Source organism: Thermobia domestica, chromosome 18 (genome assembly GCF_964235325.1).
Source record: "Thermobia domestica chromosome 18, izTheDome1.hap1.1, whole genome shotgun sequence".
Taxonomy (NCBI): domain Eukaryota; kingdom Metazoa; phylum Arthropoda; class Insecta; order Zygentoma; family Lepismatidae; genus Thermobia; species Thermobia domestica.
In genome coordinates, this window is record NC_137471.1 from 134,495,924 (window position 1) to 134,512,968 (window position 17,045).

The window sequence follows — 17,045 nt, forward strand, 5'->3', positions numbered from 1 at the left end:
AAGGAGAAGAGAATACGGGATAAGAGAACTGAAGAAATAACTGTTGGCGTGGTACGAGTTCATTGATTCAGTTATTTAAGTGCGCAAAATTGTGGATCCACAAGTAGCACTGCATACAAAACAATGGATTACTCTATCTCGCCTGTCACCGCTGTTCATTCTCAACGCCAGATTATCTGCTTTCTCCTCTTAGTGTGGTTTGCTAAGAAGGGGAGCAATAAATTGTGATATAGAGCAAGCATTTAGTTGGAAATGAGTCCTACAGTGTATGCAGACGCACTGTATGGCTTAGGGGGATGCACATTGAACGAAAACTTCAGAAAAAAGAGAGGGGAAATGCAAATGTTGATACCATCACTACTACTACTACTTACTACTACTACTACTTACTACTACTACTACTTACTACTACTACTACTTACTACTACTACTACTTACTACTACTACTACTACTAATAATAATAATACGATTATTATTATTATTCAACAAAGCGCTCCAAGTAATAAGTGCTTTATATTTTTATAGATTGAGACTGAATGTAATAACTTGAGTTACATTGTCACCTAATAGAAATAGAAATAACTATGTGGTAGCTGTTTAGTTACATTCCGAAAGTAATTTAGATTGTTTTTGTACTATTACTAGTTCGAAAACCACGAACAAAATAAGGGTCGATTTTAAATAGTTGGCGTTAACGCTTTGTATTATGGAAAATTGGTTTGCTTTCCATTGAAAAGTTGTGTGGTTCTGATCTCACGTTGTGCTGTAGGTTGCCTCCTATTTAGTAGAAAATCATGAATGAACCACCTGTTCTAAAAAGACATATGCATTAATTTTGGCGAGTGCTGAAAGTAACCAGTGGACCTTTAAATGGGTGAAGGAAAGAGTCATGGTGTCGCTTATCCAGATCTTTCTTCGAAGACAAGTTGCCAAATTTTGTATTCAGAAGGGAAGAAAGGTTGCTATGAGTTATGCTCCAAAAAGAATACGTATAATTGTGTTAATATGGTTTAAATTAATTGGAACAAATACTTCAATAAAAAGTTTTGATCAGTAATATATTAATAAGCACCAAAATACCAAGCTCAATTCTTCATATTCATTTTTAAATAAAGTTGATTTAATTGGCTTCTACCGAGAATTGACCTCAGATACAATCAACCGTCAACCTGGTTACCTGCCAACCAGCCGTTAAAAGTCTACTATTACCCTTCGTTTTGGTGAAGTTCCAACTTCCAGGTAAAACTGTGTCTGGTTTTTTATATTTTTTTCGAAATATCGTGGGAGCAGCTTCTAAGTGGAATTCCTAATTTTGTAAAGCACACAATCAAAATTGGGAACATATTCCACCTTATGCTGAGTCGTTTTGACGTATGATTAGCGTCATACTAAATGCCTGACTACTGCAGGAGACATATGTTAGTCGAACTTTTTAGTATGGCACTAATCACGCGTCAGAACGACTCTGCATTAAGGCTCATTAAGTCTTGCTATTTTAGATCCTGACGGACTAAAGGAGAATTTATACAAGTAAAGTTCGTGATTACGAGTAAATGTTTAGTTTTAAAAAAAATGCTGATGCAAGTTGTCCGTACTCTGTTGAAGTGTGTGCTATAGGGTTACGATGTAATCTGCAAAGACTATTTCATCTATCTATTAAAATGCTACAATAACAATTAAAAGTGTCTCAGCTCCGACCTAACTTTGGCTTTCAAATCTTTCATTTGAAGGGTAAGGGAAAAAAAAAATACAAGGAATGTCCATGTATGTGCTTTATCGGGTGCTTTGTCCTATCTGTTGGTGACACTTGGTACTATTTGACTGTATATGCCATGCATGCGTAGATGGAGAAATGTCCATGTAAAAAGGGGCAAAAATTTAACTAACCCTATTCCTTTTACGCGGTTTTCAATATTAAAACACCGTTTCCTCGAAAATGCAGTTTTGTGACATACCTTCTTTTTTCCCGTCATTTACGGTTGTGAGAGATTTCACGTTTAACAGAGACAAAAATTTTAAGTATGTGTACTTTAAATACATTAACTAGATCTTTTTCATAAAGTTTGTTTTAAAATTATTGCTCAAAGCCTTTGTATTTTAATAAGCCTTCTCTAAAATCAATGCACGTGAATTGTGCTTCCATCTCCCGAGTTCTTTTAAATTACATGTTGTGGACGTTTATATGTTTGTGGTCAATCCTTTCGACAATGAGATCTCGGAAACTACAGGCTCTAGAAAAATGACGTTTTCACTGATCGATTGCAAATTTTGCGCAGATTGTCCAGTTCTAATTGAATATTTTAAAAAATTGCAATTATTTCTTTATTATATTTTTTAAGGGTACACTGAAAGCGTTGAAATAAAAAAAATCATATCCTACGCACTATACATTCCAACACCACATTGTTGTACATAGCTGTTGCATATGTCTCAGGTGTTTGTTTCATGGCCAAATAATAATGAAAAAGGAAGGATAACCATTTCTCCAGTCTAAGATGAATCTTTATTTTTGGAGTGTTTTGCCCAATGAATACCATATATAACTGCCATTATAATTAATAGTGTATGTAATGTATTGGCTTATTACATACTGCATGCAAGAAGAAAGAAAACACTGGTCATGCATGAATTAGAAACTCCAACCGGAAGTAGGCTCAAATCTTGCTAACGGCGTGAGATATTGAGAAAAAAATCGATAAAATCTTCCCTTTATGATACGCCTTGTCGATTTTCTTCAAGACTTCTTTCACTTGTGTCTGTAAAGGGACAGTAAGGAATGAGGATATTTATGCTCATATGCGAATGATGCGCTGTGTAGAGAGCGCAGGTTTAGCTAGTATTATATAATATTTCATATTTGTAATGGTTAAATAGTTTTGCAGAGTGGGTCATAAATTTTTTATTAGTACGAAAGGACCATGAAATTGTGTGTGTGTGTGTGTGTGTGTGTGTGTGTGTGTGTGTGTGTGTGTGTGTGTGTGTGTGTGTGTGTGTGTGTGTGTGTGTGTGAACACAATATAACCTTTATCCGCCATTATACATTTAGCCACAGTTCCTTCCATGGCAGACGCTATCTGTTACACTACTGTTTCACACACACAATAAGTTCTTGGTCACTACAAACTACCTACAAAGATTTTGAGCTTTCAGACAACCAAACAAAAGGAAATCGGACGGGGCCAGGTCCGGACTATAGGGACGGACTACTTCCTATACTTTCTTCTCCATACGTCTGATTTTCTTATGTGTGTTATCAGCAGAGTATGTTTGCTTTCTGTTTTCTTGTGAGCGCGTGTGGCACTCAACGGGTACAAAATTTCCTGTAGCTTACATATACACAACCCACAAATAACAAAGTCGCTTTAACAAGCTGACGTGTGATTACACATCGGTGATTCCTTAATGTGATGTTTGTTAACGTCGTTCACTATAGTGCCGGACCATGGTTTGTCCAGCAGACTGAAACCACCACTGTGGAACCTTTATACCCAATAACTGGAAACGGGAGAACCCCGAGGAAACCCACGCTTACGGTGTTTGTCCACCACAAGGTTCACTTGGCGAGGGCTGGGATCGAACCCGGGACCCCAAGCACCAGAGGTGAACGCTCTACCACTGAGCCACCGCGGCCCCATGGCTGCGATAGATTGGTTGGTATGTCTTTGCATTGAATTGCATTGCAATTATCAATATTCTTTTCGAAAGTTAGAGAAACGTGACATGGCATTATGTCCGCCCAAGCTGCTATATATATATATAATATTCACTTCATAATTTCACCTTCAGCATATAAGTTTTTAAGGAAACGAAAATACATATGTCAGAGATTTCATCAAAGTAACCTTTTGGATTCTTCATGTGCAGTTGAAGGAGAAAAATGAGAGACTTTTTTGTTTCGCTCCTTTCTGATAAGTCCACCTGCAAATTCACCTTTGACGGCGGTTGGAGAAAACAAAGTAAGGATGTAATAAAAGTTCACGCCCGATAAATCGATACAAAAGGTGTTTGGTAAAAATAGGAAAACAAATCGGAAACGAGAAATGGAAAAACACCCGCGAATTTCTTGGTAAATTCTTCATTGATAGCAATGAACAAAATACTGCAACTAATATTGAATTAAGACGAAATGGCACTCTACGAGAACCGAAAGGGACGTAACCGTTCATGCAAATCTATTTCTATGGTTCCATTTTTTCTGTTGTTTTGTCGTTCCGTATTCTGTATCCGTTTTCTGTTGTCTGCGAAACGAGACGAGCCGTTATTTTCTCCTTTCATCTCGTAAATTGTACATTTCTCGTGTCGTCTCAATTTTCGAACAGAGCCGTGGCTAGAGATGTCGACGCCCGGGGCAAAGTAGAATTCGGTGGCCCCACACTCACCTTACCAACCTTTTCTTTCTTTCTTTTCCTTTTTTCTTTTCTTTTTTCTTTTTCCCTTTTTTTTTTTTTTTTACATATAAGAGAAGCAGTTTTTGTTATGCTACGCTGAATTTCTATCGAGTTGCTTGGACAGATAATTGCAACCGTGAAAAGCGATAATTATGTATTCTTTTACAAATAAGAGCTGTTTCCAGGGGTCCTATTTTGGACTTTTTAGTAAACTGGACAAAACTGTTTGGTTGTATACATGTCCATTCGGAGAACAGTTCTGGAAATTTATAACTATTTACAACGTTTCATACTAGCGATAAGAAATGAAATTTCAATGCATTAAAAAGTAGCTATGTGCTTTTAAAATGTTCGAAATGGGGTGACTGCGTTAATTTCCAGAAATAATTGCAAAATTCTGTATGTGACCACACACACAGCATTTTAATTTTTTTTTTTTTTTTTGTTTTTTTACGGTTAAAATATTTTGTGAAATGTAACGGAAATTCAGAAGCTGCCGCCTTTGCGAATCTCTCAAAGCTTTCGTTCTCACTGTCGTGATTAATCTGGTTGGGTAGAAAAAGCGGGATTAACTAACCAAAGTCATCATCATCAAAACGCTGAACACGAATTTAAGACTTTGACCGTTTCTGATTTTGAAAACTCTTCTACGTACACTATAAGTCATTACTCGGTACCTTGTATACCACGTCGTCATTAACAAATCATATATAATAACTGTCTAAAGTAAGAAGTAAAAACTTCTTGTCACTTTTATTGAATCGTTTGGGTTGCGAACGGAGCAAGCAAGAACTTGCTTTAAAAAAAAAACCTTTGTAAACTAGCAACAATATTGATTTAATAGGGCGCCAATACATTTTTGGGGCGACACGTTGTTTACTCATGTCCAATACTTTTTCTTACTTCTTGCTCGTTCGGTGCCCCCTTGCTGTCAGCGCCCGGGGCAACGCCCCTGCTCTCCCCGCCCCCCCAGATCAGCTCTGTTTTCGAAGAGTTCATTCTCGTCTCGTTTTGTAAAGTTATGTATAAAATGTATACGCTATTATTTTCCTTAATTTTTATCTAGAAAGGCACGTACCTAGAATTTCATTTTGGAGAAGACAAGGACATGAAAGTCTTTCAAAGTTTGTTTCAGGAACTTTCTTAGGTCTGCACATTGCGTCTGGGATTATTTATTATTATTATTATTATTATTATTATTATTATTATTATTATTATTATTATTATTATTATTATTATTATTATTCTGCCTTTTGGCAGGTCCTGGGACTAATGAGGATTTTTTTTTTTCAATTTCATGTTTTTGCGTGGGAATGTTTCTTCCACGTTGCTCGGTCTTCAGCTTCCTCTTAACTCCAAATATTTTCTTCTATTTTTCAAATAATCTATCAGATGTGTTCTTGTCTGCTCACTAGGAAAGTGCCATATTTTGAGGAATGATAGTATTGGTCATGACAAGCAATCGATCGAGATATCGATGAAAATTTCACTTTATTTTGTACACACTGCTTCTGAGATACATATCTCGAGAACTAATAAAGACATTGGAGTCATTCAGAAACGTGTTACAGATAGGTAACACACGTATTAGACATTAGGAGCAGTTCACATATTATGTAACGCTGTTTTAGATCAATGTTATTACTCCCTCCCAGGGTTGGCTGGTTTAAACCAAGGTGGTTTAAACCAGTTTTCTTAAAAGAAAAACTGCTTTAAACCAAAAAAAAAAAAAAAAAAAAGCTTGAAATCGTGTGAACTTCATGGTGACGTCTCCTCATATGAAACCATCTGCATTACGTTTATGTACTTTTCACCTTTTAATCAAGGGGTCCCGTGTTTAATTCTTGGTCGAACCACAACCCATCTTTCAAGTGTAAACCAAGTAGCGATTCGAAAGTCTTCTCCGTGATAACCTTGGTATTTCATGAGGATGTTAAGCCTAAACATACGAAACGAAACCAAATTATATATTTCTACTTGCCTGAATGCCTGTTTTATAAAGAAGCAAAGGTTGCTTAAATATATTTATAAAAATTGGCAAAATTTATCAACTGCCTACACAGCTTCCAGCATCAGCTTGGATTTGACTTTGTTTTAATTTTATTGAATGATATCTACATACCAAATTTGTAATTTAATACCTCAGTTTTAGCGTAGTGATTATGATACGTTGACCTTAAAATTTTATATACAAATGCATTTAAAGTAATAACAGGATTTTCCCAATGGCTAAGGCGAGAGTTTCCCAACTTATATATAATTGTATAATGTTTTTACTTGTGTAACTGTTTATCTTTTTGTCCTTCTGAAATGACTCTTGACAATTATATTAACAACTAGGCCTATGTAAAGATCAGTTCGTTTTTTTTAAAACCAGGAGTCCTTCGTGAGTGAGTCGGCAATCGTATTTGTAACCAATTAGTTCCGGTTTCGTGTTGAATGGACAATTTTTCTTGGATGAAGCCGAGAAGCGGTTTGGATTCCGCTTTAAGTTTGTGAACCCATCCAGCATAACCGTGTTGTTGAAGAATAACACCAAGGCGAAACAAACTAATTTCTGTCCATATCTAATATAAATACATAGAGTAAATTATTAAAAAAAAAAAAAAAACCTGGTTTAAACAAAAAACCTGTTGTTTGTTTTTTCAATAAAAACCATGGTTTTTGCCAACCCTGCTCCCTCCCTCTTTGTTACTTAACGTTTTTTGATTTGTTTTTTCACCAATTTTGCTTATTTTGGGAGTTATCACAATAAAAAGAATAATTTTAATATCAGAACTTTTCATTACAAAATACTTTTATTTTAAATATATTTGTAGTTTTTTTTTTTTCGCCAACAAATCAAAGTATTAGAAAATGGTAGTGCCGTATTAATATTTTAACCCCATAAGGTTGTTTATTTAATCAGTTTTAATTCTTCGAAATTCCATACTGTTGTTTTCCCAAGGAGATCGCACCCATCCTCTTAGGTCACCGATGATTAGCAAGAAGGAAATGCTGCGGGAAGATGCAGCTGAAACAGGATCTAGAGAATTGACATTGACCTCTAATTTCGTTAATCCAGGATGCTTCCTGTATTTGAGGTTTCCCAGTGTCGACGATACAAGAAGTTCTGTTCCCCGTAGATCACTGATTCGACGTGGCTGCGTATGTGAAGGAGCCGGGACATCTCGTTTGTGAACAAGCTTTCAGTCATCTCCTTTCGACTTCAGTTTATTCCTTTTCAAATTATTCTTATCCTAAATCAGTGCCAGAATACGAATAAACTCCATTCCTCTCGGAAAATTCAAATCTAAAGATTAAAAAATCAGTATGAGACGAATATCCGACGAATTCGGTATTTAATGTTATATTTTGCTTGGGTCGTTCCGTCGCGGAAAATATTATTTCACGAAAAAGAGTTTCTTCTGTTTCACATGCGAAACTCCTTGGAAGGATAAAGTGAGTAACGATTCAAATCAAAAGTTTTAAATCTATTCTCAGAAATAGCGATACGAGTGGGAACGCGAGGGCATTTTCAAGCGGTAGTTACGATCGCTAACAACTAACTCCAGAAAAGCGTGTACCGTAAATGCATTGCGACGATAGGCACAAAACAGAGCTTTATTGTATTATAATACACGCAGGGTTCGTCACCAGTCATGCTGGTGTCTAGTAGCAAATCCTTTCTACATGATTCAGTTTATACAGGCTGTATGTTTACAATTTTCCAAAACAATATAAATATTTATTTATAAAAATGAAAAGAACTGAGTAAAATTATTTGTTTAAAATATTGCATATAAACCTCAGAATAAAAATAAAGATTACAAAATAGAAACACGTTACGTAACGAAGACGTTAACCCCTCCTCCCTCGTGTCATACTTCGTAACGCAATGCCGAACCCCCTTCCCCCCCCTTTGCCGAGTTACATAATATGTGGACGACCCCTTAGAAACGTATCACATTCATTACACTCAGAGATCCCAGTATCCCGGACAAAATCCCGGAATTCACATTCAAATTTGTCTGTTTATTGAATTGAAACAATTGAAAGTTATTTGTTTTCACAACAATACAAGCGAGCGGGAAAAGTACAAAGGTGCTTTCACTAATTTCTCTCACTTTTCTTGGCCAGGCTTCTTTCTTTCACTGTTGGTTAGGTCATGCGTGTGTGTGTGTTTGTCTTGAGTATAACGAACGGTTCTGCACTGCAAACTCGAAATATTTTAACCGGTTCCAGCAAAGCGGCTGAATAGTACCACTAGTTTTGAATCTCCTCTCGAAAACGAAATTGTCATGTTTCTTGTCTCTTAAAAACATTCTGTTAAGAAAATTACTTTCAATTTTTATTTATTTATTTATTTATTTATTTATTTATTTATTTATTTGTGCACGACTAATAAGTAAAGCATGGAGCACTTTCATATACAGTAACTTGATTTATATGAGAGTTGGAGAACTTATAAATTGATTATATATGAAAGCGCTCCTCATGCCTTTGTTTTCAGTCATGTAAATAGAAAACATGTCTAATTTTTCTTGTATAAAGGTAACCAAGAAAGTTCTCTCGTTTTTGTGGAGCTCTGTGATCAGTTGGCCCTCACACTGAGAGTTGAATGCGAACGGAGTTACGGTGAAGGTCAGTTATTGATGTGGGTATATCAAACATACTACCTGGTTGTGGCAGTTCAGTTACGCCGTAAACTTGCGTAAGGACAGAGTGAACATGGGAGCTCCACAGTGTCAAGGGCGTGTATGCTGTACGAGTTCAAACTGGGGTCAAACGCCGCTGCAGCTGGGCGGAAGATATCTCAGGCCTTTGGTGGGGTGTCGTGATTACGCGGACAGTGCAGCGGTGGTTCAACAAGTTTAAAGACGGTGACGAAGCACGCGAAGACGCACAATGTGCCGAAAGGCCACGTGCCACATGTACAAAATAAAGATCTTCGGGCAGCAATTGAGGCGAACAGTGGCCAGACACGTAAGGAACTGGGGCTATAATTCAGTGTGAGTGGAGAAACCATTCGGCAGCACCTCCATCAACTTGGGAAGCACTACAGGTTTAATCGATGCGCTCCATATGATTTGACTCCGGGCAGAAAAAAACGGGAGCAGACATCTGTGTTTCTTTGTCTCGTGTGGGGAAGGAGCCATTTTTGGACAGGGTGTTGACATGTGGTGAGAAGTGTGTCCTGTACGAAGCTCCACGTCGCCGTCATCATTGGTTAGCATCCCATAAACCAGTTCCAAAACAGCCGAAACCAGCACTGCACTAGAAGAAGGTCCTCCTGTGTGTTTGGACTGCTTGCTGCATCGTGCATCGAGAACTGCTACCAACTGGTCAGAGTATCAATGCAACTGTGTACTGTCGGCATTTGAGCCTTGTTCAAGAAAAACTCTAAACCGTGGAATCGCAAAGGGGTCCTCCTGTTACAGGACAACGCTAAGCCCCACGCTAGGATGACCCGGGATACCATTCTACGCCTTGGATGGGAAACACTATTGCATCCGCCATACTCCCCGGGCATTTCACCGTCCGATTATTACCTGTTTCATTCCTTGAACAATCGTCTTAGAGAATGTCAGTTCAAATCCGTAGTAGAGGTGCAAAATTCACTGTCTTCTTTGCTTCACGGCCCACCAAGTTCTACCGCGATGGAATTCATGGTCTTCCAGAACGTTGGCAGAAGGTCGTCGAAGCTAATGGGGACTATTTTAGATCTTTCAGGTACATCTTAGGTGACATCGATGTTCGGAGGTGGTGGGTGAAGAAGCGACAAAACTTTCTTGCTTACCTTTATACTATCTAAATTGAAAATATAGTAGTACAGTCAGTTACCATTCATGTGTACATTATCAGTCAACTAAGATAAAAGAGAATATGCCACATTCATACAACAGTGATCCTTGCATTATTATTATTATTATTACTTAAATCTTAAGCAAAACAAGTTCTGCAGGTCAGTTGCTGTTTACAGGAGTCTGCGAAAGAAAACAAAGACTGTAGCTGAAGCAGTGTGCAGTCACTTTGTAACAAGTGTTGTTAAGCCTCTTAGTATATGCATCGATGCTTCATCTGATTTGCCAGTCACGAGATGGTACGTGAGTCACAGTAAGAAAGTGTTTATAGCGACCCACTTCGTTACAGGCAACACTATTGTGTTTTTCAGATGTAAAGCATCACGGGCAGTAGCCAATGCTGTGCGATATTCCGCGCGGTGTTGCCGGATTTCGGACTCCCCTTTCCCTTCTCGCTCTTCCTCTAGTTGAGATTATTAAACATACATTGGCAACATTATTCACAATGTAAATATACTATTTTAGCAAACTCAAAGAATTTGGCTGTGTATCCTAGAAGTATATATAGCAACTGAATAACCTACCTATTAACTTATTCCAGTGGAACTGCTAAACGTTCGTCTTCAACACTACTTTCACTATCGTCTATGTCAATTAATATTTCGCCATTGTCTGAATCTGACTCTTGTAAATTTTTTATTATGAGTTCCAAAAATTGTAAACACAAAAAATAATTCTTCGAGCTTCACTTCGTAGCACTTTTTTTTAAAAAAATGAAAATTCCGCACTTGTACTGGGTTTCCTTAAAGACATTGTCAACTATAATTTTGGAGAACAAATGAACTACCACGAAAGAAAGCAACCCAGACACTGATGAATTTTGTTTATGCTAGAAGAGAAGCTGCGTTCCTACACAACACACACAATCAGCTCCTTTGCTTCCATGTCTGTTCCTATAATAACATACTCTTATACTTGATGTAGGTCTCACAACAACAATCCATCTGATTCGTAAGCAACACGATATGGTCGAGTTTGTTTTGGGTTACAATAATTTATGACACCACTCAGACGCCTGGTGCTTTTGCATCCCTGCTAGAGGAATAAAGAAGGAGTACGTAATTGGCCACACATACGTAAGGTATTGAAACGAAGAAAAAAAAATCACACTGCGTTTCTTCTGTCGAATAAGGAAGAATCTTGTATGAAGGCAATTTCAAAACAATATTACGAATGTCCCATACCTTCTGTTCTTCCACATGAGCTCCCGCCGGGAATCGAATATATATATAAAAAAATAGATATATGAATCAAATTGCAGAGGCTTATTATTTAATTCGATCGCTTACTATTCTCAAGGGTGTAGAAACGGGAGAAAAGAGGGTCTTGACTTTCCAAACTATTTCCAGCCCCGAAATGAGATTCATCTGGTATATGTTTAGCAAACTTATTTAATAGTTAATGCAAATTAGGAACGTTTATAATAAAATAAGATTTTTAAAAAAAAGAAAAAAGAAAACATCATCAATACAGTTTCTGTACCTAATTACAAGAACGCTGATTTCTCTGTAAATTGGGGGGGAGTGCATTCAGATGCAGAAAGCATATATGATGATTTTAAGACAAATTGCATTCAAATTATGCCTAATATTGCACATTTACAAATAAAATGAGGGGCCCTGGCTCCCTCAGTCCCCCCAGGATCGGCGCCCTTACCTAATTAAAACAACTAATTAATTATATGCTTTCTATTCTCATTTTCCTAACTGGACGCTCACCGTGTGATCTCACTACTATATTATTGCATAATAATATCTGAGTTGATATTTTTTCGAGTTTTTTATTTCCCTTTAGTATTTTAACCTACATAAACACAAAGTCGGATAAACAGACTGCTAGAAACAGCATTTGTTTTCTTATGAATAGCTTATTGATTTATGTCTTACAATCCAGTTTTCAATTTCAGTACTGTCAGGATCCGTCTTTTGTTAAGGTAGCATCGAGAAAACATAATATGTATATAGTATACATGGTGAGTTAAAATGCTTTTATATTCTGAAAGAGGTCATTTGTTCTGTTCTTAATGTGTGAAAAGCTTTCCTCCCCTGAAAGTAATGTTCCCCTAGAACAACCTGCTGGTTACACCCATGATTATTCTGTAATAAAAGTTGAGTTCTATTTCCAAATTGAAGAAAAATCCACTGGAAATTAGACGCGGGACTCATCACTCGTTTTACTAATTGTTTTATATGGAAACTTTTAAAAGCGTGTATCATAAGAACCAGTTGACATAAAAAGATGTAGTTTTCACGTATGTGTTCGTAATTCTTTTCTCTACTTCGTAAAGTGAGCAGTTGATGTGCTAATACAATATTTCTACTAAGCGCCTCTGGTATTGTCAACATTCGCAGTAGCGCGAGAAGTCAGCGTGCAGAACTGCTTGTCGCGAATTGTCAACACCGCTCAAAGCCAATTGGACGCCGCGTGAAGCCAACTCAAGGCCATGGCGCTTATCATCTGAAATCTGCTTTACTTACATAATTCAGTAACGTCAGAAAGATGAAAGCTTCACTCGCTTCTGCCTTCCATGGAAACCCACCGAAGAAACGCGGAAACAAAATGTTGCATATAATTAGAGATTTGAAATCAAAACATGTTTATAATAGCATGTGACTTCAATATGTAAGGCAGTTGATGCAGTTGATCTGCATCCATATTTATTTTTGAGTGACGTCTCAACCGCATTTATTCTCAGAGTTGTATTAATTCGGTAAATTGTTGTACAATTATTGCGATATAATTTTAACCCGAGAAAGCCCATGTTAATTTTACCCTTAAAAGGCCCAGGGGGTGCCTCTGAGGCTCCCTGCTGCATATAGAAGCTACCTGAACTCACCGCTACTATTTGTATTTTCCGGCATTAATAGGAAAGGCTAGTCACTACTTTGCTATGAAATCATGTGTCAATGGTAATAAACAATATTCCAAAGGGGGCATATTCCAAAGAAATAGGAGAATTCTAGAGCGGAAGACACGCGACGAAACATGTATTAAGAATAATTGCATTAAAAGTGGAGCAGGGTGCCTCTTAGGCACCCCCTGGGCTTTTTCAGGTTAAATTTACATTGTTGTTTTATGTTTCAGCATTTAACAGCTAAATATTGTTATAAATTACAGTTTAATACATAACCAAATTCCCATAAGGAAACTACTGCTTACAGGTTGCTGTTTGTGCTTTCTGGGCATGTGTTGAAACCAAAACTGGTACTAAATTGGTGGTGGTCGTTTTCATAGAGGGATGATTGCCGAGATTGAACTTATTATGTGATGTTAAGTTTGTATGTAAACAATTATTTCTCGCTATCTCCTAACTTCTTCCATAGCAGCCAATATTAAAAAAAAAAAATTAGAGTTCTGCCTTTTCCTGTGACAATGGAGGAATTACGAGTTGTGATAAAAAAAAAATACGGTGAATCATTTAAACAAAGTTATAAGCTTACATGGAATTTGATTTAATCTCCTTCAAAATACTGTTCTTGCCCTAGCAATAAATACATTTATCCCAAAGTTGAATCCATGACTAGAAACATTTCTAGAAGGTTTCTTTTGGAAGGGCATTCAGCTGCTCTGTCGTGGCCCTCTGAATGTCAGGAATGGTGTCATAACGTTTTCCTTTAAGCACGGTTCTAATTTTTGGGAAGAGCCAGAAGTCGAATGGTGCTATATCAGGGAAGCACGGTGAATGTAAACAGACAGGAATATTTTTTTCGGCAAAAACTCACGGATCAAAAGCAAGGTGTGGTACGGTGTTTTCGTGATGAAGGAAGCCATTTGCCTATTTAATCGGCAGTTAAAATGGTTTTCATGGACCTATACAAGATGTTTAGTTCTTCGGAAAGCTCTCCAGTAGTCATTCGCCTGTTTTAACAAATCATTTATGCCTTTTTGCATGTTTTCATCTGTTTCTGTCGTCGAAGGACGTCTGGACCGTTGCTTGTGTTCAACCAATTCCTTGCCGCTTTTGAATCGCTCATACCACTTGTAAACAGTCTCCAATGCCACCGCTTCATCGACATACACTGATTTTGACATTTCGTGAGCATCTTTGACACTTTTTGCAGCTTAGAACAAAAAAACTTAATGTTGGCGCGCCACAGACGCCCTTAACACGCCCTTGCTCTTTTGCCTCTGGAAGCCAACTAACATGTCATAACACATTCAAACTCGATACTAACTATACCAAAGGTTTGGGCTAACAGGCTTTTTAGCTGAAATGGATACGACATCTATAGATGACACTGTGCAATTGCATTCACTGTACTTTTGGATCACACCTTGTATTACAGGGTGAGTTTCGTTTCAGAGTAAAACTAAAGTAGACATGAAAGTAGATTTTGTTTGCAATAGAATTATAAAATGAAATATAAATAGAACCTGTTTCTCGGACGCTTAAGCATATCAGAAAGCCATTAAGACTTACTAGCTCTCTCTTACTGTTTTTGTTCTCAGTTTTACGTCTCACGATTATTCCGGCTAGGCTAAAGGAGACGGTGATGATGAGAAATGAATGCAATGGGTAGAATGAATGAATGGGAGAACCTGAGAAAGCCAACGAACACAATGTTTGCCCATCAGAAAGCGCACTTGGCGCGAGCTGGGCTTGAACCAAGGACCCCACGCACCAGAGCTGAACATTCTACCACAGCCACCATGTCCTCTACTTCCGGTTTGAATAGAGGGTTAAGAAAATGGAACGTATTACTGAAACGCTGAATCGATTTCAAAGATAACTTCTCGCTGAATCTCAGCATTTTAGTTACCTATCCACAGACAGACTGGTCCACGGATATTGCTATTCTATAAGACTTCCGTTACTTATGTATACAGTAGCATAATTTGGGAGTCTAAAAGTAGTTAAGTTCTTTGTTAAAAATTCACACTTTTCTTCTGCTGCCTTTTTCTTCATGATACTGCTGGTATTTAGTTTTGATAGGCATTTTCGTAATTGGCCAATTGCGTGAAATTTCCCAAATAAATGTCTTGTTAATACCTTATAAATAAGTTTGTGTGTTTTAGATGTACTCGAATGGATTAAGTTTAGTCTCTGAAAGACCTGTACAAATTTTTAATAAGTTACACATCTGTTGTTCAACGTTATAATTTTATATTGTTGCCATGAGCAACATCTGTGACGTGCAATGAAAACGAATTGAAATGTTCTATTATCATTGTTAATTATAGATTACCCAGTTTGTCACTGACAACCAGAATCAGCTGAGGAAAACTGATTTCTTTGTTTTTCTTTTTCGTTTCAGACTGCTGTATTTACAGTGGCGGTTTTGCCGTTCCGAGTATTAGCCATCATGATCCTTCTCGTCATGGCATGGTGCCTGGCGTGCGTCGGCCTTGCAGGTCTTACGGAGAAAGAATTGAGGGAGCGACCCATGACTGGGTGGAGGAGGTAGGTGATAAAAAAAAAAAAAAGAGGATCGTTGGTTAGAAGAGGAGCTAGGAGAAACGTCACCTACGCATTATATCACTAAGATTGGCAACTGTAAATTTCTTCAGATATCTTCCTCGTAGATTTTAGTAGCCAGTTTCATTATTTTATTGTTAGCTAAGTTTATTTTTTTTTTCAATTTAGTGAATAACTTATATAATGAAGGATATCAAAAATATAGAAAGGGAGCCAGGTCGTATCTAGACAACGCCAGATCTTTTCTTATAGACCAGAAGTTGGGGTGCATAACTTATGACGTCATTTGTTGGGCACCCTAATTATACACTACGCGGAGCGTGTTGGAAATAATTATTAGTTCATATTATAATATCCTTTACATAACTCTCTTGACAAACAATCTACAGCCGTTAACCATGTGCATCGTACTAAGACTTACTACAGTGGCAGACAACAGGAACATTAGCAACACCGCTGGTAGTGTCATGATGGACTACCAGCGCCACCACCACACTGGAACGTCTATAAACCAGGATTATTATCAGTTCAGCTGGTCATCTCCATTTTTTCAGCTTACCTGGAGCTTTGAAAGGAACCTTGCCCAAAGCGTTTAGTATTTTCGGAGCTCTAGGCCTCCTTTCATACCCACTTAGCTTTTTCGGAGCTCTTTTAGGACACCTAACTTGTCACCTAACTTACTTGGAGCTTTGTGGCCTTTAACCCCCCTCTGCTTGCACGGAGCATTGGGGATCCTAAATCCACTTCACGTAGCTTGCTTGGAGCTCTGTAGAGATCCTACCATAGACTACTCAGATCTCAAGATACCATATTTTACCCAAGAATTAGACGATTTTACATTATAATGATTTTTGTAATACACCGGGGATTTTAATAAAAGTCGATAGTGCGAGAAAGCGCTTACGGACTATACTGTAAGTTTATCTACCTATACCTGCATAAGCAGAACTTTACAATATAATATGTAGGGAAGAGTCTTAGTAAATAAAGTTAATAGATTGAAATTATTGTTCACATTAATATGTACGTACATGATGATGTTCTGATTCAATACTATAATAACTTTATAATCAACACTAGATTATTTTGGTGAATATCTCCATTGAAACTGACACTTCGTATCCAAAGATCATCATCATAGGTATTCTGCCATTATTGGCAGGTCACTTGTCGAACTGTGATGCATCCGTGCTCCACAGTCTTCCGTTATGGGGATATGTTCTCAAATGCGACGTTTATTCTTTATGTTACGGCCACCAACAGAATATTCCGGAACCAGCTGAAGTCACCATTTTACGGTAACTTAATAACCCTAGACCAGTCACAAAAGAACAAAGTTGACTGTGAAAGTTAACATTTCTGGAAAAAAGCTTATAAAATGTTGTACTTTTCGTGTG

General features: G+C 37.5%; 1 protein-coding gene across 2 annotated transcripts in view; it reads left to right on the forward strand.

Annotated features, from left to right (window-relative positions):
* The window catches only part of LPCAT (lysophosphatidylcholine acyltransferase), a 343,891-nt gene that overhangs the window by 169,855 nt on the left and 156,991 nt on the right, over positions 1 to 17,045 (forward strand). For both annotated transcript variants that reach the window (XM_081745922.1, XM_081745921.1), the window contains exon 2: positions 15,488 to 15,633. In XM_081745922.1, coding sequence (XP_081602048.1) covers positions 15,488 to 15,633 — 146 coding nt within the window. The remainder of the gene's footprint in view (positions 1 to 15,487; positions 15,634 to 17,045) is intronic.